We start from the raw sequence: 22,120 nt of genomic DNA on the forward strand, positions 1-22,120 counted from the left end.
CCCTGAATAGACCAATAACAAGATCTGAAGTTGAGGCAGCGATTAAGAGCCTACCACCCCAAAAAAGCCCAGGTCCAGATGGGTTCACAGCCAAATTCTACCAGACATACAAAGAGGAGCTGGTACCATTCTTTCTGAAACTATTCCAAATAATCCAAAAAGAGGGAATCCTTCCCAAGTCATTTTATGAGACCAACATCATCCTGATACCAAAACCCAGCAGAGACCCAACAAGAAAAGAAAACTTCAGGCCAATATCCATGATGAACATAGATGCAAAAATCTTCAATAAAATACTGGCAAGCCGATTGCAACAGCACATCAAAAAGCTTATCCACCATGATCAAGTAGGATTCATCCCAGGGATGCAAGGCTGGTTCAACATACGCAAGTCTATAAATGTAATTCACCACATAAACAGAACCAAAAACAAAAACCACATGATTATCTCAATTGATGCAGAGAAGGCATTTGACAAAATTCAACAGTGTTTTATGCTAAAAACCCTCAATAAACTAGGTATTGACGAAACGTATCTCAAAATAATAAAAGCTATTTATGACAAACCAACAGCCGATATCATACTGAATGGGCAAAAACTGGAAGCATACGCTTTGAAATCCGGCACTAGACAAGGATGCCCTCTTTCACCACTCCTATTCAATATAGTACTGGAAGTTCTAGCCAGAGCAATCAGGCAAGAAAAAGAAATAAAGGGTATTCAAATAGGAAAGGAGGAAGCCAAATTGTCTCTATTTGCAGATGACATGATTATATATCTAGAAGACCCCATCGTCTCAGCCCAAAATCTCCTGAAACTGATAAGCAACTTCAGCAAAGTCTCAGGATACAAAATCAGTGTACAAAAATCACAAGCATTCCTATACACCAATAACAGACTTAAAGAGAGCCACATCAACAATGAACTGCCATTCACAATTGCTAGAAAGAGAAAAAAATACCTAGGAATACAACTCACAAGGAACATAAAGGACCTCTTCAAGAAGAACTACAAACCACTGCTCAACAAAATAAGAAAGGACACAAACAGATGGAGAAACATTCCATGTTCATGGTTAGGAAAGTAATTTACAGATTCAATGCTATCCCCATCAAGCTACCAATGACCTTCTTCACAGAACTGGAAAAAACAACCTCCAACTTCATATGGAACCAAAAGAGAGCCCACATAGCCAAGTCAATTCTAGGCAAAAAGAACACAGCAGGAGGCATCACACTACCGGATTTCAAACGATACTTCAAGGCTACAGTAATCAAAACAGCATGGTACTGGTACCAAAACAGAGATATAGCCCAATCGAACAGAACAGAGGCCTCGGAGGCAACACAACATATCTAAAACCATCCGATTTTTGACAAACCTGACAAAAACAAGCAAGGGGGAAAGGATTCCCTGTTTAACAAATGGTGTTGGGAAAACTGGCTAGCTATGTGCAGAAAGCAGAAACTGGACCCCTTCCTGACACCTTGCACTAAAATTAACTCCAGATGGATTAAAGACTTAAACATAAGACCTAACACCATAAAAACCCTAGAAGAAAATCTAGACAAAACCATTCAGGACACAGGCGTAGGCAAGGACTTCATGATCAAAACACCAAAAGCATTGGCAACAAAAGCCAAAATAGACAAATGGGACCTAATCAAACTCCATGGCTTCTGCACGGCAAAAGAAACAGTCATTAGAGTGAATCAGCAACCAACACAATGGGAAAAAATTTTTGCAGTCTACCCATCTGACAAAGGGCTGATATCCAGAATTTACAAAGAACTCAAAGAGATTTACAAGAAAAAAACAAGCCCATTCAAAAGTGGGCAAAGGATATGAGCAGACACTTTACAAAAGAAGACATACAGGAGGCCAACAAACATGAAAAAATGCTCATCATCACTGGTCATTAGAGAAATGCAAATCAAAACTACATTGAGATACCATCTCACACCAGTTAGAATGGCAATCATTAAAAAATCTGGAGACAACAGATGCTGGAGAGGATGTGAAGAAATAGGAACACTTTTACACTGCTGGTGGGAGTGTAAATTAGTTCAACCATTGTGGAAGACAGCATGGCGATTCCTCAAGGACCTAGAAATAGAAATTCCATTTGACCCAGCCATCCCATTACTGGGTATATATCCAAAGGACTATAAATCGTTCTACTATAAGGAGACATGCGCACGTATGTTCATTGCAGCACAGTTTACAACAGCTAAGACCTGGAACCATCCCAAATGCCCATTGATGATAGACTGGACAGGGAAAATGTGGCGCATATACACCATGGGATATTATACAGCCATCAAAAACGATGAGTTCGTGTCCTTTGTAGGGACATGGATGAACCTGGAAACCATCATTCTCAGCAAACTGACACAAGAACAAAAAATCCAACACTGCATTTTCTCACTCCTAGGCGGGTGTTGAACAATGAGAACACATGGACATAGGGAGGGGAGCACTATACACTGGGGTCTGTAGGGGGGAAATAGGGGAGGGACAGTGGGGGGTGGGGAGTTGGGGAGAGATAGCATGGGGAGAAATGCCAGATATAGTATAGGTGAAGGGGAAGAAGGCAGCAAATCACACTGCCACGTTTATACCTATGCAATAATCTTGCATGTTCTTCACATGTACCCCAAAACCTAAAATGCAATTAAAAAAAACACAACCCAATTATATCCTGCCTACAAGAAACTCACTTCAAATGTAATGATATAGGGAAATATTAAAAAGGGTGGGAAAGATGTAGTATGTGAACCGTAATCAAAAGAAAGCACTTCTTTAATCATTTCCTTTCCTTTTAGTTTCTTAAGGACATCAAATGTATTCTTACTGCATGATCTAGAATTTGCATTCCTAGGCATTGTTCCCAGAGATATGAAAACTTATATCCACATAAAACTGTATGTGAATGTTTAGTTTTAATAGCCAAAATTGAAAACAACTCAAATGGAGAAATGATTAAACAACCTATGGTACATGTATGCCATGGAATACTATTCAGCGACAAAAAGGAATAAACTATTAATGAGTTGAACAAATTGGATGGATCTCAAGGGAATTATCTTGAGGGCAAAATCTAATCTCAAAGACTCAAATAATGTAAGATTCCACTTATGTCACATTGTCTAAATGAAAAAATCATAGAGATGAAGAAAAGATCAAGTTTGCGATTGGGTAGGGGAAGAGAAGGCAGCAGTGGTTATAAAAGGGTAGCAGAAGGAAAGTCTCTGTGATAATGAAACAGTGCTGTATCCTGACTATAATAATAGTTACATCAATCTATACATATAATAAAATCACCTAGGATTAAATATGTACATATATGCACATGTACGTGTGCACACACACACACATGCACACATGGGCTTATGTAAAATTGGTGAAATCTAATTAAGGTCTGCTGTACCAATGTAAATTTCCTGGTTTTTGATACTGCAGTATAGTTATATAAGAAGTTACCACTGGAGGAAACTGAATGAAGGGTACATGGTACCTCTTTATAGTACTTTTACAATTGTCTGTGGATCTATAATAGTTTCAAGATTAAAGAAGCTAGGGAAATCACTGGATGAGATGGAGTAAAAAAAATTCAGGGGATAGAATTAATAGTAGATTGAATACTAAAGAATCAGTAAACTTGAAGACCGATCAACAGAAATCAAACAAACTGAAGCTTCAAGAGAAAAAACATTGAAAAAAAAATTAGGGCTGGGCACGGTGGCTCACGCCTGTAATCCCAGCACTTTGGGAGGCCGAGGCGGGTGGATCACGAGGTCAAGAGATTGAGACCATCCTGGTCAACATGCTGAAACCCCGTCTCTACTAAAAATACAAAAAAAAAAAAAATTAGCTGGGCATGGTGGTGCGTGCCTGTAATCCCAGCTACTCAGGAGGCTGAGGCAGGAGAATTGTCTGAACCCAGGAGGCAGAGGTTGCAGTGAGCCGACGTCGCGCCATTGCACTCCAGCCTGGATAACAAGAGCGAAACTCTGACTAAAAAAAAAAAAAACCAAAAACTAAGCACACTTCAGTGACTTGTAGGACAGCATCAATCTAACATATTTGTAATTAGGGTCTCAGAAGAACAGGAGAGAGAGAAAAAGTTAAAAAAAGTAAAGAAATACTGGCTGATACTTTTTCAAATTACAGGTTGAGTATCCCTAATCTGAAAATCCAAAATCTGTAATATTTTAAAATATGAAACTTTTCGAGTGCTGACATGATGTTCAAATGAATTGTTCACAGAAACATTTTAGATTTTGAATTTCCAGGTTGCAAATACTACAAAATCCAAAAAAAAAAATCAGAAATTCAAAAGACTTCTGATCCTAAGTATTTCAGAAAAGTGATACCCAACCTGCATATAAAAATTAGCAACCCACAAATCCAAGAACTTAGGGAATCTCACGTCAGATAAATATAAACCAAAGTACACTGAGGCATATCACAGTCGGTGTTCTTTCTTTCTTTTTCTTCTTGAGACAGAGTCTTGCAGTGTTGGCCAGGCTGGAATGCAGTGGCACTATCTCAGCTCACTGTAACCTCTGCCTCCCAGGGTCAAGTGATTCTCATGACTCAGCCACCTGAGTAGCTGGGATTACAGGCATCCACGCCTGGCTTCTTTTTGTAATTTAAGTAGAGATGGGGCTTCACCATGTTGTCCAGGCTGGTCTTAACCTCCTGGCTTCAAGTTGTCTGCCTGCCTTGGCCTCCCCAAGTGTTGGGATTACAGGCATGAGCCACTGTGCCTGGCCCACAGTCAAAGTTCTGAATACCAAATATAAATTCATAAAGGTGGCCAGAGGGAAAAAAGGAACATTATATACAGGGAAACCATAAGAAGAATAAGACTAATGTTTATCAAAAACAATAGAAGCTAAAAGAAAAGAAAAACTCTAAGTCTAGAATTTTAAATCCTACAAAAATATTCTTCAAAAATGAAGGCAGATAACTAAAGGACTTCAGCTTCTGGCCATGTGGGAAAACTTACTCTCTCTCTAGAGACAACTGGAAAATTGACAAATTACAGAAAACATCTATTTTCAGAAATTAGACAATAAACAATATGAGATAGCGATTCCTGAAAGACAAAGGATATGAATGGGGTGAACCCTATCATCACCCAGGCTTTCTGCCTGGAAGTAATTCCTGGACTGTGGTGTAGGAAGCCAGAACCCAAACAGAGCTCAGCAATCTCACTGACTAGAGGAGATAGATATTGGAGTTCAGAGGGGCCAAGGTGGTTAGAAATTGTAGAGATAGAGCTAAGCCAAAAAAGAGTAGTAGAAATATACATGGAGGTCTACTTGAGTCTTTTGAAGAATACCAGTCTGAACATGTATAGGGTACAACTTCACAAGAGTAGTCCAGAAAAACTTACAGAAAAACAATAATTACTGAAGTGTTGTAAGATGAACAATTCCTGGCTGGGCACAGTGGTACATGCCTGTAATCCTAGCACTTTGGGAGGCTGAGGCAGGTGGATCTCTTGAGGTCAGGAGTTTGAGACCAACTTGGCCAACATGGTGAAACCCCAGCTCTACTAAAAATATAAAATATTAGCTGGGCATGGTGGCGCTTGCCTGTAATCCCAGCTACTGGGGAAGCTGAGATAGGAGAATCGCCTGCACCTGGGAGGTGGAGCTTGCAGTGAGCTGAGATTGTGCCACTGAACTCCAGCCTGGGTAACAAAGCAAGACTCCAACTTAAAACAACAACAACAATAAACAATTCCTAGAGCTCACAAAGGGTCAAAGTGAAGAGATCTCACTGAATACCTGGGGTAACAGTACAGGCTTACAGGCTTACCAGAGGTAGTACCTTCAAAGTGGGCTAAATTAGCCCTAGAATAAAAAGGCTAGTCAAGACGTTCTCTAAATGAATTTATAAACAAAACTGAAAAAGGATCAAACTGATCTACAGTAACTTAATTATCAGGGGAAATGTCTAATCCTCTTGAAATCAATTTTTAAAAATCCAGAACTCAACAATATAAAATTCATGACATTTGATGTCCAATAAAAAATTACTAAACACACAAAGAAGTAGGGAAACATGACCTATAATCTAAAGAAAAATCAGTTAACAGAAACAGATCTAGAAATGACAGAAATGACAGAATTTATAGACAAGGACAGTAAAACAGCTATTATAAATATGCTCAATATGCTTAAGGAGGTAAAAAATATGAACTTAGTGTGGAGAGAAATTTAAAATATTTTTAATAATGGAAATTCTAGAGATGAAAAACATTTATTTGAAAGGAAAATTTCACTGGATGAGATTAAAAGTAGGTATACTGCAGAAGAAAATATCAATGAACTTGAAGGCAAAGTGATGGAAACTCTCCAAAATAAATCACAGGGAGAAATAACAGACTAAAGAAAAAAAAAAGGCTAGGCATGGTGGCTCACGCCTGTAATTCCAGCACTTTGGGAGGCTAAGGCGAGAGGACTGCTTGAGACCAGGAGTTGAAGATCTGCCTGGATAACACGGTGAGTCCTTGTCTCTACAAAATAAAACAATTAACCAGGCATGGTGGAGTGTGCCTGTAGTTCTATCTACTTCAGAGGCTGAGGTGGGAGGATTGCTTGAGCCCAGGAGGTTGAGGCTTCAGTAAGCCATGACTATACCACTGTACTCAAGCCTGGCTGATAGGGTAAGACACTGTCTCTTAAAAAAAAAAAAAAAAAGAAAGAAAGAAAGAAATAGTAAAAAGGTTACAGTGAGTGACCTATGAGACTTCATCATAACTGGTCTAACTAGGTTTAGCTGGAGTCCTAGAAGTAGAAGAAAGAAATAATTAACAGAAAAAAAATAGTGGCTGAAATATTTCTAAATTTGATGAGAACTACAAACCCACAGATCTAGCTCAATGAATTTCACACATGATATATCCAAAGACAACCACATGACAGCACATTTTAATCCAGCTGACAAAAACTAGTTATAAAGAGAAAACTTAGCAGCCAAAGAAAATATGACACATATTATACAAAGGAACAAAGATAAAAATTAATAACAGACTTCTCATGAGGAAATATGTAAGCAAGAAGATAATGAAATGGTATCTTTGAAGTGCTAAAAGAAAAATTATCAACCTAGATTTCTATACCTAGTGAACATATCTTTACAGAATTAACACAAAATAGAAACTTTTTCAGACAAACAAAAGCTGAGAATTTGTTGCTAGCAGATCTACAGTATAAGAAAATTGAACTGAAGTTCTTAAGCAGAATGCAATTTGTACCAGATCAAAACTTGGATCTACACAAAAAATTGAAAAACGCTGGAATGGATAAATATAAAAGACATTTTCTTACTCATAATTTCTATAGAAGACCATGTAGAGTCATGTTGGAAGCAGCAGGTCCAGTGGTGGCTGCCTATATACTGAGCTCAAAGGAGTGCCACCGCAGACCAGGGAGGAGCAAGGCATGCTGTCGCCCTGGTGGCAGAGAAGAAATGGAGTAACACAGCCCAGCCAAACAGTCCAATTAAGGATATAAGGGGTGTGGTCCAGAGCTAGAAGACTTGTTTTATTAAACCAGGGCCACAACATCTATGTTTATAGAAGCTGAAAAAGACAAAATTGAAACATCAATAATGGTTCTGACCCATGGAAGGAAGAACTTTACTTCAAAAAAAACTGGGTGAAATTTTAAAGAAGAAACAAAATATGGTTGAATTATCTTTATATATGTCACAAATTTACCTTTTAGTCTCTTATGCAACCGAACATTTTCAAACAGTTTCAAATTAATTTGTCATTTAAATTGTAACATCATTTTTAGACCATTCATTCATAGTTAAAGGAAAAGGAATTGAATATATTAAGCATAGACAAGATGAACTCAAACAGCCAAAAATTGTTTGTTGTACCTTTCCAATTAGAAATTAAAAAATCATTGCAGCATCTTATGGATAAGTTATTTTACTGCATTGGCTAGAGAATTCCACACTAAAGCTTGGAGACCAATAAAGCCTTGGACAGACAACTGACATTGCTCACTGCCTACTGAATGAAAAGTTAGTAGAATAACTTATAGCATTGTCTTTTCTCAATGGCACAGTAACTTGTTTATTTAAACATTTAGTTGTAATCATGAAGACTTAGCATCTCATTTATGGAACTTATTCACACGATAAAAACAGACAAATCTACAAATGTCGCTGGACTTGCAGTTTTGCTTATAGTCAGTCATGTGGTATTAGCACTAACTAATCTTTGAAGATGATCTTCTTTTATGTGAATGGTTGGTGACAAACATGAGTGGTGCTAAAACATTCAAAGTGCTGAATAACTTGTTTGACTTTCATGGTTTATGCTGGAGAAACTTTGTTTATATTTGCATGGAGGTGCAAAAGCAATGGTGGGTAAAACTGCTGGTACTATGGCAAATTAAGGCAATAGCACCAAAGTACACCAGGAGTTATTGTATTATTTACTGACATGCACTTATAGTAAAATAAAATCTAATTTGACTTAAGAATGTCCCACTAAAAAGTATTACATTTATTAAATCCTGATGCTGGATTTAAGATTTTGTGTGACAAAATAGGAGGTATATATCAGGTGCTTCTGGTATAAACTGTACTATGGTGGTTGTCTTGAGGAAAAGCATGTTAACTTTTGAACTTAACTAGCCACATTTTTCATAGAACATCATTTTTGCTGGAAAGAATGATGGATGAGCCATGATTAAATACTTGGATATTAGGCAAATATTCTCTCAAAACTGAAGTAAGTCTGTCACACTTCAGGGCAAACAACTGACAGTATTTCTTGTCAATGATAATATTCACATTTTTGAGTGAAAATTAGAATTTTGGAAAACTTCATTCTGACACTGGGAATTTGACAGTTTCCCAATACTTTTTTTCCAATGAGATCAGTGGTGAAATCAATGACTGTGATTTTTTTATACTGCATAAAATGTGTTAGCATTTGGAATATTTGCATACCTTAGTGAACCACTATTTTTCAAATAACCAACATGTATAAGATGAGTCAAATATCCAATCAAAAGAATAAGATGACCAATGAGTTTTAATGCAACAGTATATAAAAAGTTCACTGATATAGTTTCAGATTCCACACTGCATTAACCTTTAAGAAACTTCCACTTGTTAAGTTTTAGTGTAGTATCAAAGAATACCCATAATTATCTGAAACTGTATTAAAATACTCCTCCCTTTTCCAACTGCATATCTATGTGAAGTTCGATTTTCTTTATATATTTTAACAAAAACAACGTCTCAAAACACACTGAATGTAGAAGCAGGTATGAGAAGTCAGCTGTCATCTATTAAGCCAGATGTTAAAGAAATTGGCAAAAGGGTATAACAATGATATTTTTCTTATAAAATTTCTTTTTATCTTGAAAAATACAGTTATTTTTCATCAAAACATGCTATTTGTGCTATTATAAACTGGATTTATTCTTACTTAAGGTGAATTAGTAAATATTTTAAAAACTAAAAGAATTGTTTAAAGAAAAACAATAATGTATCAAGAGGTTTATAACATATGCAAAAGTAAAATATATGACCACAATAGCACAAAGAAAGAGAAAGGAAAAAAAAATGGAAGAACACTGCTGTAAAGGTACTATATTATATGTGAAGTAATGTAATACTATTTAAAAGTTGACTCTGGTAAGTTAAAAATGCCTACTCTAGGCCGGGCATGGTGGCTCACACCTGTAATCCCAGCACTTTGGGAAGCTGAGGCAGGTGAATCACTTGAGGTCAGGAGTTCGAGACCAGCCTGCCTAACATGTTGAAACCTTGTCTCTACTAAAAATACAAAAATTAGCCAGGTGTGGTAGTGTGGGCCTGTAGTCTCAGTTATTAGGGAGGCTAAGGCAGAAGAATCACTCAGACCCGAGAGGCAGAGGTTGCAGTGAGCCGAGATTGTGCCACTGTACTCCAGCCTGGGTGACAGAGCAAAACACTGTTTCAAAAAAAAAACAACAACAAAAAAAACAGCATACCCAGATGTAAACCCCAGAGAAACCACAAAATCAACATTGCCCTGATATCAAAACCAGACAAAGACATGACAAGAAAACAACAGGCCAACATCCCTCATCAACATAGACACAAAAAACTGTGACCAAGTTTCAGCAAAATGAATCCAGCAATACTTAAAAGGATAATATAACATGACCAAGCAGGGTTTATTCCAGAAATGGAAAGTTAGTTTAACACTGAACAATCAGTGCAATTTACTGTACTAACAATATAGAAGGATATCATATGATCATTTCAATAGATGAAGAAAAACATTTGACAAAATCAATACTCATTTGTGAGAAAAAATCTCTCAGTAAATTAGGAATAGAGGGGAACTTCCTCAACCTGAAAAAAGAACATTTTTGAAAATCCTACACTTCATAGTGAAGATTAAATGCTTTCCCTCTATGACTGGGGAGCAGATAAAGATATTCACTCACCATTTCCACCCAGCATTGCACTGGAGGTCCCAACCAGTGCAAAAAGGTAAGAAAAAGAAATAAAAGACATGAAGATTATAAAGAAAGAAGGAAAACTCTCTTTATTCACAGTTGACATGTTTGCATACATGAATTATGCTAAGCAATCTACAAAAAAGCTACTAGAGGTAATAAGTGAATTTAGCAAGGTTACATTACTCAAGATCAATATGAAAAGTCAATTGTACTTCAATATTCTGGCAACAAACAACTGGAAATTGAAATAAAGATACCATTTACATAGGATCAAAATAATGAAATACAGTACTTAGTGATCAATTCACAAAATTTGTGTAAGATGTGTTTGGTGGAGAGTACAGATTATAATTTGGAATTAAAGAAGACTCAAGTAAATAGAAAGATAAATTCATGGCTTAAAAGATTAAATATTGTTATAATATTATTCCTCCACAAATCAATATATAGATTCAGTGCAATCTACAGGTTACAGTGCAATAAGACTGTTTTATGTTAGTAACATATACTTGTATGATAAATTGACCTAATTCTTTTTAATGGTTACATATATTCCCTAATATGAATGAGGTACAATTTATTTAATCAGTCCATAAAAAGCAGTCTGGTTAAGTAGTGTTAATATTTTTCATTAGTAAACCTATGTGATGATACACAGACACATACACACACACATACCCTAGCCCTTCTCTATCCCAGATTAAGTCATGGGGTCTAAATAGTATTACTGGCCTATAGAACATTTTTATATATAATAATCCAGGTGATTGTGCCAAATTTGCTATGTACTGGTCTTTTCATGGTACCATGACACCTTAGGGCCTTCCCTATGGTAGAGATATCTGGGCCAATCATACATACAAGCTCCATTCTTCTCAGCTTTCCCAGGTGGGACTGCTCAGCTGGCAACCCTGCTCCCCAGTACTTGGGCTGAAACGAACTTCCTCATCACTGGCTTTATGCCATCACTGGCCTTAAGGTATCACTGGCTTTATGGTATCACCGGTTTTATATTTCATGAGGGCTATGCTTGAAGTTTCACCCTTATCACTTCTAATATTTGTGCTGGGCTTCTGCCTTCCTAACTCCCTTCCCTGCCTTGGTAATATAATGTTCTCCCATGGATACGTCTGTTTCCTACAGCTGGGATACCTGGTACTTCTTGCAAAGGATAGAAAGTCTCTACTAAGGTTTCCCAGAGAAAGGCTAGATTATGCTTCCAATCCTTTCATCTTAAAAAAAATAGAAGTTTCCCAGTGTGAATACTGAGACACATATTCAAACAGTCATTCATTCAGCTAGGTGGTGGGTACTTAACACTCAGCTAAGCACTTGGGTGGGTGATGTGGTGCAGACAACCAAAACACTGATGACCAAATGAATGGCACAGACTGTAAGTTTTATAGGTATATATTTGAACCTCTTAACAGGTCTGCCTTTCTCAAGTCTCTCCTCTTTGCAATTTACCTTCCACACTTTACCAAGTGAGCTTTTTAAAAGTTAAAGCTCACTTGTTTGCATAGAAAAAAGTTTAGTGCAGCATTCAGGGCTCTTCATAATCTGGCCCTAACTTCCATTCAAGCCTTAATCCTTCCTACTCTCTCATATGCCCTATATTCTACACATAGCAAATTTCTCACTGGCCCCATGAGGCACCAGGCCTTTCCTGATTTTTGTTCCCTCTGCTTAGAATGCCTTTTTCTCCTTCTTCACCTAGCGAACTCCCAATCAACCTCTAAGATTCAGCTCAAAGTCTTGTTGAAATATATCCCCTATGGTCCTCATCTGTCTTAGATTTGAGCACATTGTTCTCAAATTTAGATGGTGAGATTTTGGAGGGCACTGGGATTATCTCATTAGTCTTTGTATCTCTGAATACAGGTCTCAATAGGGCCTGGCAAATATAGTAGGGGCCCAACAAATAATTGTTAAATGAATCAAGGAATGTATGAATGTAAAGGAAGAGCTCAAAGGGGCTTGGAGCATTTAGGTAAGGGTTTTTGAAGGGCACAGGGCTTGAAGCTGGACCTAGGAAGATAATAGAGAAGTGGGGAATGGGCAGGTGGAGGAGGAGGATTATTACCCTAGGACAGGGAAGAACTGAAGCCCAATACTGAGAGCAAAGAGAGTGGGAGGTCAGCCCAGCTGCAACTGACTGCTGCACTATCTTGACCTTTTCACCTACTAGATTTCTTGATTATATTCTCAGCTTGTGGAGGGCAAGGTATTTTGTGTACTCCTTTGTATCCCCTTTATATTTGACGCACATCTCCACAATCACTATTCCTACTGTCTTCTTCTTTTTCTGCTTTGTATTGTAATTATCTGTGCATTTGCATATCTCCCCAGCATAGACACCACCCTCCCTTCGTAGCTGCTTAAGGTAAGGGATGAGGTTCTCTCTTTGCATCTTCTAAGACTTTTAGCATGGTGCCTGGCACACAATGGGTGCTTAGCAAATATTTTTTGATCTACTATTTGTTGATCTGATTTCAGAGGACCACAAGGATATTTGTGTGCAACTGTATTGTGCCACAGAACTTATATGCCTTCATATTGTGTAGTCTATTTTTGGCAATTTTCATTAAAATGTTATCTTATTGTACCTGGAAGACTGTCATTTCAATTTTATTCTTTGTTCCTTCTTGCATGACTCACACCTCTTAAACCAGAAGGATATGACAGAAGGGATTCACAAAGGGTTTGGACAAATTTATGAATGACATAGTCATAAATGTCTGGGTATAAGAAGTGAGCAGCATGCAAAGCGGAAGGAGAGAACTTGCATTTTTTTTTTTTTGAGATGGAGTTTCACCCTGTTACCCAGGCTGGAGTGCAATGGCGTGATCTCAGCTCATTGCAACCTCTGCCTCCCAGGTTCAAGTGATTCTCCTGCCTCAGCCTCCTGAGTAGCTGGGATTACAGGCGTGTACCACCATGCCCAGCTATTTTTTTTAATCTTTAGTAGAGACAGGGTTTCACCATGTTGGCCAGGCTGGTCTCGAACTCCTGACCTGTGATCTGCCTGCCTTGGCCTCCCAGTGTGCTGGGATTACAGGCATGAGCCATCATGCCTGGCCGAGAACTTGCATTTTTCAAGTGCCTATTAGGTGCCAGGGAACTATGTGTTAGGCATTTGACATATATTATATCTTGTTTAATCTTACAGATTTTTTCAGTATAAAGATAGAACATCTATCTATAAGGCCAAGCCTAGATCCATTCAGGCCCATAGCTTCTCTAGGTACCAGAGGCAGTATTCATCTTTATTAAAATTGTATCAATCTTTTAACATAGATGAAACTTAGGATTTGCTTTTGCTTCTCAGGAATAGAGAATTCATTCTCAGTTCAGGCTTCTACAGCTTAAAACTTCTTTCTGACGTAACTTGATAAGTTTAAAAAGTCCCAGAGCTTTAAATTACAATGCAATCTGAGATACTCCCACAGCAATAACAGCGATTACATTTGTTCACAGCACTTACCTTTATATTTCATTAAGCTTCCAAATACTGAATTAAGGTAAGTCAAATCAAGAAAAGAGACTTCTATTAACCCTGACATCAGCAAATTGTCTCAAATTATAATGTACCTTCTATTTGTATTCTAGACATATTGAATGGTTTTTCTGAGATACATATTAGACCTCACCTGAGATTAGGAGAAAAATGGAAGGAAATTAGTTTAAGTTGTTTCTAATTTTTAAAAAATAATAGCAACTTTAAAAAGCATCATGCTCCCAAGTGTATAGCTACCGTATCTGGCAGAAATCATAACATTATAACCAAAGCAACATTCCTAATCCTTGGGAAATAGCTTGAGAAACTGGGGCTGCATGTACTGGGTTGTTACTTTAAGTCATCCAGTCTAAGGTCTGTGGTTATACGTCTTGATCTATGATAACATGCTTCCTGCTTTCAGGGAACTGGGGTGGTAGGTTGGAACAAAGGTATGCCTTTAGATTAGGGATTATCAGCATACCCACAGGTTCCAGACAGCTTTCCATCAACTCGTTTTAGGAAAACTAGAACAGACATTTTAGCTTTTAGAAAACGTAAAGCTCATCTTGTATGACTAAAGAAAATGGCATGGGTTCAAATGACGTTTCACATTTTGGTTGGTCGTGTTCCAGCCTCTGTGTGCCACTAATTGCTGGAAAAATACCAGCAATGGTGTTTGTAGTGATTATTGGTTTCTTGATTTTTATGTTAGGCAAAGAAAATTGAGCGATCAGTACTACCACCAAAGACCATGTGCCACATACCACCTATAAGACTTCTAAAAAAAAATAGAGAATTCAGCTTACACATTTTAAAAATAGCCCCTTCCTTTTTGAGGCTAGGGGATAAAAATATGCACATATTCCAAAGAATTCTTTGTGTGGACAGGTGACCCCTTCCCACAGTCTCTGTAATTAATTGAGAAATTAAAGTTCGTTGGCCTTTGAGATCTCTTGTTAAAAAAAAAAAGCAGAAGGTCTTGGATATTTTGGAACAAGAGTCTACTATTCTGCCAAGACAGTGTGTTATTGTTATTGAAGTGTCTCTCAACAAAACGGTATTGAGTGGTGAGGACGTGATTTTGATTAGGTGGAATGACTCAGCTCTTCCCCTTAAAGAAGAGAGGACTTGTCAGAGCCTTACTTACCTCATGATCTGGGATCTCAGAGGATAGTGTTTTCCCTAGGATGACCCCGGTCAAGTATGTCCAGCATCGAGCCGTGTTGGCAAGGTTATAGCCTCCTGTCTCCATCAAGAATTGTGAAGTTAGGAAAGAATAGTCACAAAACAGCAGGAGAGGGAAGGGGGGTAAGGAAAGAGAAAAATGTTTTAATAAACTGTCTAAAAAGATAACTTCAAATTTCAGAATTTCCCTTAAACATCCCTTTGTGATATTTTTAAACCACCTAGTAGGCAGACTTCAGTGGACCAGTCAGATCATGCACAGTGTAAAACTGGGAAGTCCAAGGTCTGCAAAGATTAAAGAGGCTCTCATCTCCTCAGAAATATGTACCCAAGGAATCCAACCTCCTCAGTTCCATCAAGAGCCATCAGCAAGACTCAGATCTCTGGAATCCAGATCTCTTGAGGAGATCTAACCAATGGAAAGATTTCTGTGACGAATTTTGCAACAATTCTATAAAATGACTGCTGAATGTGATTTGTATTTTAAAACTATTGGAAGATCTAGCCCTAAAAGCCCAGGAAAGAGAAAAGGAAAATGCTAACAAAAACAGACTTCCTTCTTTCAATATCAGCATTCCTTTTCACCATAAAACATAGGCCTGGTGGCAGAGATCAAAGAGAGTGAGATGAGGAAGGGACCATTGATGGATGCTCTGACCCATCTCATCAGGTCCTGTCTCAGTCACCCAACAGCCATATTATACTGGCTAATAATCAGCACATTTTTGTGCTGAATAGATGTGCTCTGCCATGCAAGCATTAGAACACTGGCCTTTAGCTAAATTCCAAGAGTATAAGGGTAAAATGGAATGATTTCCTAATCTCAATGCAGCCTAAAGGAAACAGAATCTGGTCTATTTTAGGTAGGGTGACCATGTAAATTATTGTCCAAAATCGTATACTTTTAAAAGTAAAAGGAGGCCCTATTAATCATTACACTGGGATAACATGTAAAAACTAGGACATATGATCAATCTTTTTGGAAGCCTTTCTACTATTTGAAAGGTCAGGGATGCTTAGAGTATGTCTTTTAGGCCTCAATGAGGTTCGCTGAAGCCTGGGGATGTAGCCCTCTCTACTAATTGTCTATGTGTTAATAGGAGCTGAGAATTTCAGTTAAATAGTACAGGTATTACTTTAAATACTCCTGACATGGAAAAACCTGAATTTATAAGATAGACTTATTTGGCATGATTATATAATTTGAAAAAAGGTCATATAGGTTTTGCTTAAGTAGTAAACTATCTCTGGTACATACAGAATGTGATTTGATTTGCAAAAATTCCATTTATGCACAAGCATTTTCAGGAATACACATATTTCCTAAGGAGTTACATATTCAAAAGACAAAACTTTGGGCTGAGAAAACAAAAAGGCTTTGGAGAATGCTAACAGACTTTTAATGTAAAGATTATAGCCTTAAATAAAAGTCAGATTTTAACCTGATGTATATGGTCTCTCCCCGCTCCATAGCTGTACCTATATCATAATCACCATCCTTAGTGCTGTCAAGGAAAGTAATATGTCACACAGTACTTATCAACTTTATCTTTTCCTTCAGTTGAAGTTAATATATTTCTTGCCAGCTTTTCATAAGAGGTTTTCTGTTATAAGTACCTTTAATTTTGAGCCTTCTAGAGTTTGAGGCTGCCAAAGGACCAGGCTTGTGTACTTGTGTTAAATGCTCACTCATTTAATAAGGCTTCCCCACAATTTCCCCTAACAGGTTGACAAAACAACCAACAATTAACTCTTCTATAAAACATGCATTTTAAGCTCAATCTGCTTGACCATGTTATTTTAAGATACCAACGTATTCATCCAATGAGATTGTGCCAGGTAAGTAGGCAGAAGATTTTAAGCAAGGCATATTTAAATGTGGTAGATGTTACAAGTTCCTTTCTCAAATGTGTAAATGCTTCTGTTGAATAGACTGGCCTTTCTTTTGGCTAAGTAATACAAATAATCAGCACACACCAAAGGCAAGAATGCCAAAGAGACTATAGATCTCTCAATTTTGCTTCACTATAACAAATCCATGCTTTTTGGGGGAAAAGTCATTCTTGAATTCAGTTTATTTAATTTGTGTGTTTACTACCTACGAGTAGACTTGGAATTTTAGTGATATGTTCCCAAAAGATGATTATTACAACTGAAAATCAAAGACTATACTGAGATAAGATGAATCAAAATCTACTGGGGTTAACATCCTCTATTCTTAAGATCCAAGGTAACCTTTAACAAAACAATCTTTGCTTCAGGAATTGAAATTTAGACTTTAGAGTGCCAAGGAGTCAATGTACATGCTAAACTGAGAAGTATGTCAGAGTACTTTCTTATGCTGAACTGTGGAAGTGGCAGATTTCATTGACTCAGGCTTCTGGGCCACAGGTAAATTGGTATTATCCAATCTAAGAAAGCCAAGTTTCCCAAGTTCAGTGCCAAAAGACAAAATGTGGAGGAAGGTAAACAAATTCTCCTGGTAACCTTCCTTTGTACTCACCTCCTCCCAAAATGAGTGTTGCCAATTGCCATTGAAGGATGTACTTAAGACACTTGCCAATTCCCACTGGAGTCATGTTAAAGGAGCACATGGGATCTCCAGCTATTGTGTCAGCTCCCAGCTGTAAGACCACTGCTTTGGGATTAAAGGCTTGGTATACTTCCTTTAGTACACTATAGAAAATTGAAAGGACACAAGATACCAGAAAAATATAGGTCAGTTTGGTCTAGGGTAGTGATGGTGGTGGGGCAAGTTGGAGGTATAGTTGAATTAGCAAATAGTTAAGGGAAAAAAACACAACCTGTCAAACTCATCAAACTCTCTACCTAAAAGGGGTGAATCAGACTATATGTAAATGACATCTTAATAAACCTGACTTAAAAAAAATTTCCCCCTACTTCTACCCTCATCAATGAACACATTTGCCCTTCTATTTTAAAATTCAGACTTCCTTGAAATATTCATATTAATTTAACTTCAACAGCCACAGGACATAGTGTACACATTTAGTCCATTTTAAAATCTGGTAAAATAAGATATACACTGAATAGTCATTAAGGATTCTTTCTGATTATTTAAGATTAGGACCATACTTGGAGTTTAATCACTGGTTCTCAGTGGTGGCTGGGGAGAAGAAGTACATGCTTTACAAGCATAGATGTTATCAGGTAACTTTTTATTATGCAAAAAACTAAAGGGTTATGAAATGTAGTCCTCCCTAATGCATATGTAACCAGGGTATTGTAAGGAAGGCAACTGTTAACAACTGATCTAAAATTATATATCTGAAAGCACACTGAAGAACAAATTGTAGTGTAACAATGAGCATAATTTTGGATAGAGTCATTCAGTGCTACCTAGTCAACCTAGGTGCTTTTTTGATAGAAGCCTTGTAGATGAAAAGGAAGACATCAATGCGACAGATGACCTTAATCAAGTTTTCAGTATTATCATTAATTGAACACTGACAGTGTCCAGAATGCATTCCTAGGAGTTATAAAGTCCCTGCTCTCAAGGGGCTTACAATCTACTTTCCAGACAGAATATATACCAGCCCTCAAGGGCCTAAATAACTCTTACAGAGACATATAAACAAGTGCAAATTAACATACATCAGAGTTGAGAAAATAAAGAGTTAAAAAGCGATCAAAAATCTTGAGGTTAATGGCCTCTTCATAGTCAACATGTCAAATTATACCAGTGCAGCAAAACCAGAAAAATCGCAGATCCTTCTGAAATGTGAAAGTAATTCAGGGACATAAAATGCCATCCTCCCAAATTCATATGTAACAAGGGTATTGAAATTATTGAATAGTGCTTACCCACAGAGGCATTCTTTGACTCAAAGTACTGTTTTGTTTAGATTTCTCATCTACACAGAAAAATATTGAGTGATTGTAGAGATTATAAGAATATTATAAAAATAATGACTTATGATCCCTAATACAAGGATACTTGGGCCTATTCTCACTTTCATATGCTTATCTTTTGGGTGCAGAGGGAAGATAAGCTAACTGAATAGTTTAGACGACATTTATTGAGCATCTACACGTACAGAGCATGCTATTAACTGCTGCTGGGAGACACAGAGGAAGGCGTGATGTCTGTTCTAAAAAGGTTTCTAGCTTATGGAGGAGGAGGGAGAGGCAACAAGAATAATGTTCTCTTCATTCATTCTTTCCCTCACGTACCACACATTTTTGTGAGCATCCACTATGTGCCCAGCATGTAACTGTATCAGATGCTGCAGGAATAAAGATGAATATGACATAGCCCCTAGATTCATGTAGCTCAAAAACAGAGGGAAAGACACAGACTATGTCAACAAATAATTTAAATATAACAATAAATGAAGTGTCAGAAATGGCACAGAGTGAGAATAATCAACTTTTTCTGAGGATTTTAAAAAGCCTCTACAGAAGTAACTCTTGACTTAGGTCCTAAAAGATGAGAACTACAGTGAGTCAACTCTCAAGATGGCTATAATGAAAAATGGTAACAACGATTCCTGGTAAGTGTATGGAGAAACTAGATCACACACGTATCTTGCTGGTGGGAATGTAAAATGGTATAGCCGCTCTGCAAAATAGTTGGGCAGTTCCTGTCAAAACTAAAAATAGACTTACCATATGATCTAGTAATTGTACTCTTGGGCAATGTATTCCAGATAATTTAAGACTTATTTTTGTGTAGGAACTTGTATATGATGTTCATAGCAGCTCAGTTACTAATAAGTCAAACACTGGAAACAACCCAGATGTAACAGATAAATGGTTAAACAAACTAGTACATCCTTGCCATTGGAATATTGCTCATTAATAAAAATGAGCAAACTATTGATACATGCAAAAAATCTGGATGGCTCTCAAGGGAATTATGCTGGGTCAATAAGGCCAACCTCAAAAGACTATATGTTGCATGAGTCCATTTATATTACATTGATGAAATAATAATTACAGAGATAGAGAACAGATTAGTTGGTTGCCAGAGGTTAGGGATGGGTGTAGCTATAAAGGCATAGCATGAGGGAGCCTTGTGGTGATAGTACTGTGCTGTATCTTAATTATGGTTGTGGTTATGCAAGGCTACCTGTGTGACAAAATTGCATAGAGCTACACAAACACACACACACACGTGCATGTATAGCTGGTGAAATCTAAATAAGTTCTATGGCTTGTACCAATGTACAATGCCAACTTCTTCATTTTGACGCTGTAACATAATTGTATAAAATGTCAACATTGAGGGAGGCTGGAAGGAGGGTACATGGGACTTCCCTGTACATTTTTTTGCAGCCTTCTGTGAATCTGTGATTATTGTACAATAAAAGGTTTTTATAAAGTGTATAAATTTATAGGTATATAGGGTGATTATAGGGAAGTTGGAGACAGAGATGGTTGTGGGGTTACTGGTAGGGGACTAAGTCCAGCGAAGGAAGTGTGCATGCAGGGGCATGAAGGCTTGACAGCAGAAGTGGTGGGATGAGGCTAGAGAGGTAAATGTGGGCTATATATGCCCTGTAGGCTAATGAGTTTGGACTTTTGATTAAAGGGTATAAAATGTCTCAAACATTGTGTGGGTGCATGTGTGCATCTTTGTGCGTGTGTGCTTTGGGGGCATAATTAGATTTCCATTTTAAAGATACTCAAGCTCTATTGCAGGATACCCGGAAGGTTGATGAGGGCTTTTGCAACCATCCAGGCCAGTGATAGCAAGGATAAGGAGGAAGAGATAGATTTGGGAGAAATTCATATGGTAGAATTGATAGGGTAATACAGAGTGTGACACATAAGAAAAGCATACACATATAACATTTATGAGTGTTTGGTAATGAGGAGAGAGGAATGGATAAAGGCAGGTAGGGGTTTTTGAATTGTTTTGATTATAGCCAAGTAGAGAAAATGAGTCTTCAAGGAGTTCTGATAAAGAGGGCTCTGGATAGGTATTGAAAAGGTTGATTAGAAGCTTTGAGAAAGGTACGGCATCTTGTACATAGTGCAAACTTCGAAGCAACTGAAGTAAGGGCAGCTTACAGGGGGTGGGTAGTGAACACTCTTAAATTCATGACTGGAAGTTTTCATTTGATGTTTCATTTAATGTTTGTAGAATTTGTTGAATTAAAGTTATAAGCATAAACTCATAATGGAAGCAATTCGCTTATTTTCACAAGTTTTCATTTGATTTGACAGTCAAATAGGAACCATTGGAGAAGTATGAGGTAAGTGCTAATGTTGCTGAAAAATTATACTTAGGAACTTAGCTTTTTGCTGTTGCATGTAAGGCCAAAGTAACAAACTCATCCTCACAGAGCAAAAGAGTATTGAAGCATTCTAGTCATGATGACAACAGGAAGCAAGGTAAGGTAAATTTGGAAAAAATTGGAAGGGCTAAGTGACAGAACAAGAGTGGAGCATCAAAGGAGAAAACACTGTGTCCATTCCTCCAGAATTCCCAGGATGGGAAAAGAAAAATGGGAATATAATTTTTCCTATTGCCACTTCCAAATCCAACATTCTTTCTTCTTATCAATCGCTCCCTCTTTTGAGTCAATGTCATTTGATAAAATTCCTCAAATACTATCAAAGTTCTTATCGTTCACCTCCCTTAGGGATTTTAGCACCAGTTTACAATTTTTCAGTCTTTCCCTTTCCTTGTCATCATTTTCTACAGTTCAATATTAATTCCCTCACTCAAACCTTGATTCAAACACTAGAGACACAGAAATAAGCAAGACTCAAGGAGCTTGTGGTTTGTTAGGGGAAGAAAACAGAAAAACAAGTAATTGTGGTAAGTGCTATAATATTCATTTACTTATTCATTTATTTATTCATTCATTCAACAAATGTTAATTGAATGCCTACTATAGGTACTAAGTTGGACAATGGGTTCACAGTATTGAACAAGAGACCTGTTGTTTCGCCCATGTCTGTTCTAAT

General features: G+C 37.4%; 1 protein-coding gene across 26 annotated transcripts in view; it reads right to left on the reverse strand.

Moving 5' to 3' along the window:
- HDAC8 (histone deacetylase 8) overlaps positions 1-22,120 on the reverse strand; it is a 272,200-nt gene that overhangs the window by 129,478 nt on the left and 120,602 nt on the right. For 17 of the 26 annotated variants that reach the window (XR_013531559.1, XR_013531558.1, XM_078362969.1 and 14 more), the window contains 2 exons: positions 17,685-17,857; positions 15,144-15,238 (listed from right to left, as the gene is read on the reverse strand). The exons of 7 other annotated variants lie outside the window; for them this stretch is intronic. Coding sequence is in view for 16 of the 19 variants with exons in the window: in XM_078362969.1 (XP_078219095.1) it covers positions 15,144-15,238; positions 17,685-17,857 (268 nt within the window). In the remaining 3 variants the exon portion in view is untranslated. Of the gene's footprint in view, positions 1-6,920; positions 7,602-15,143; positions 15,243-17,684; positions 17,858-22,120 lie in introns of those variants that run through there. 2 more of the 26 variants (XM_078362963.1, XR_013531560.1) reach the window with 2 other exon arrangements.

This window comes from Callithrix jacchus, chromosome X (genome assembly GCF_049354715.1).
Source record: "Callithrix jacchus isolate 240 chromosome X, calJac240_pri, whole genome shotgun sequence".
Taxonomy (NCBI): domain Eukaryota; kingdom Metazoa; phylum Chordata; class Mammalia; order Primates; family Cebidae; genus Callithrix; species Callithrix jacchus.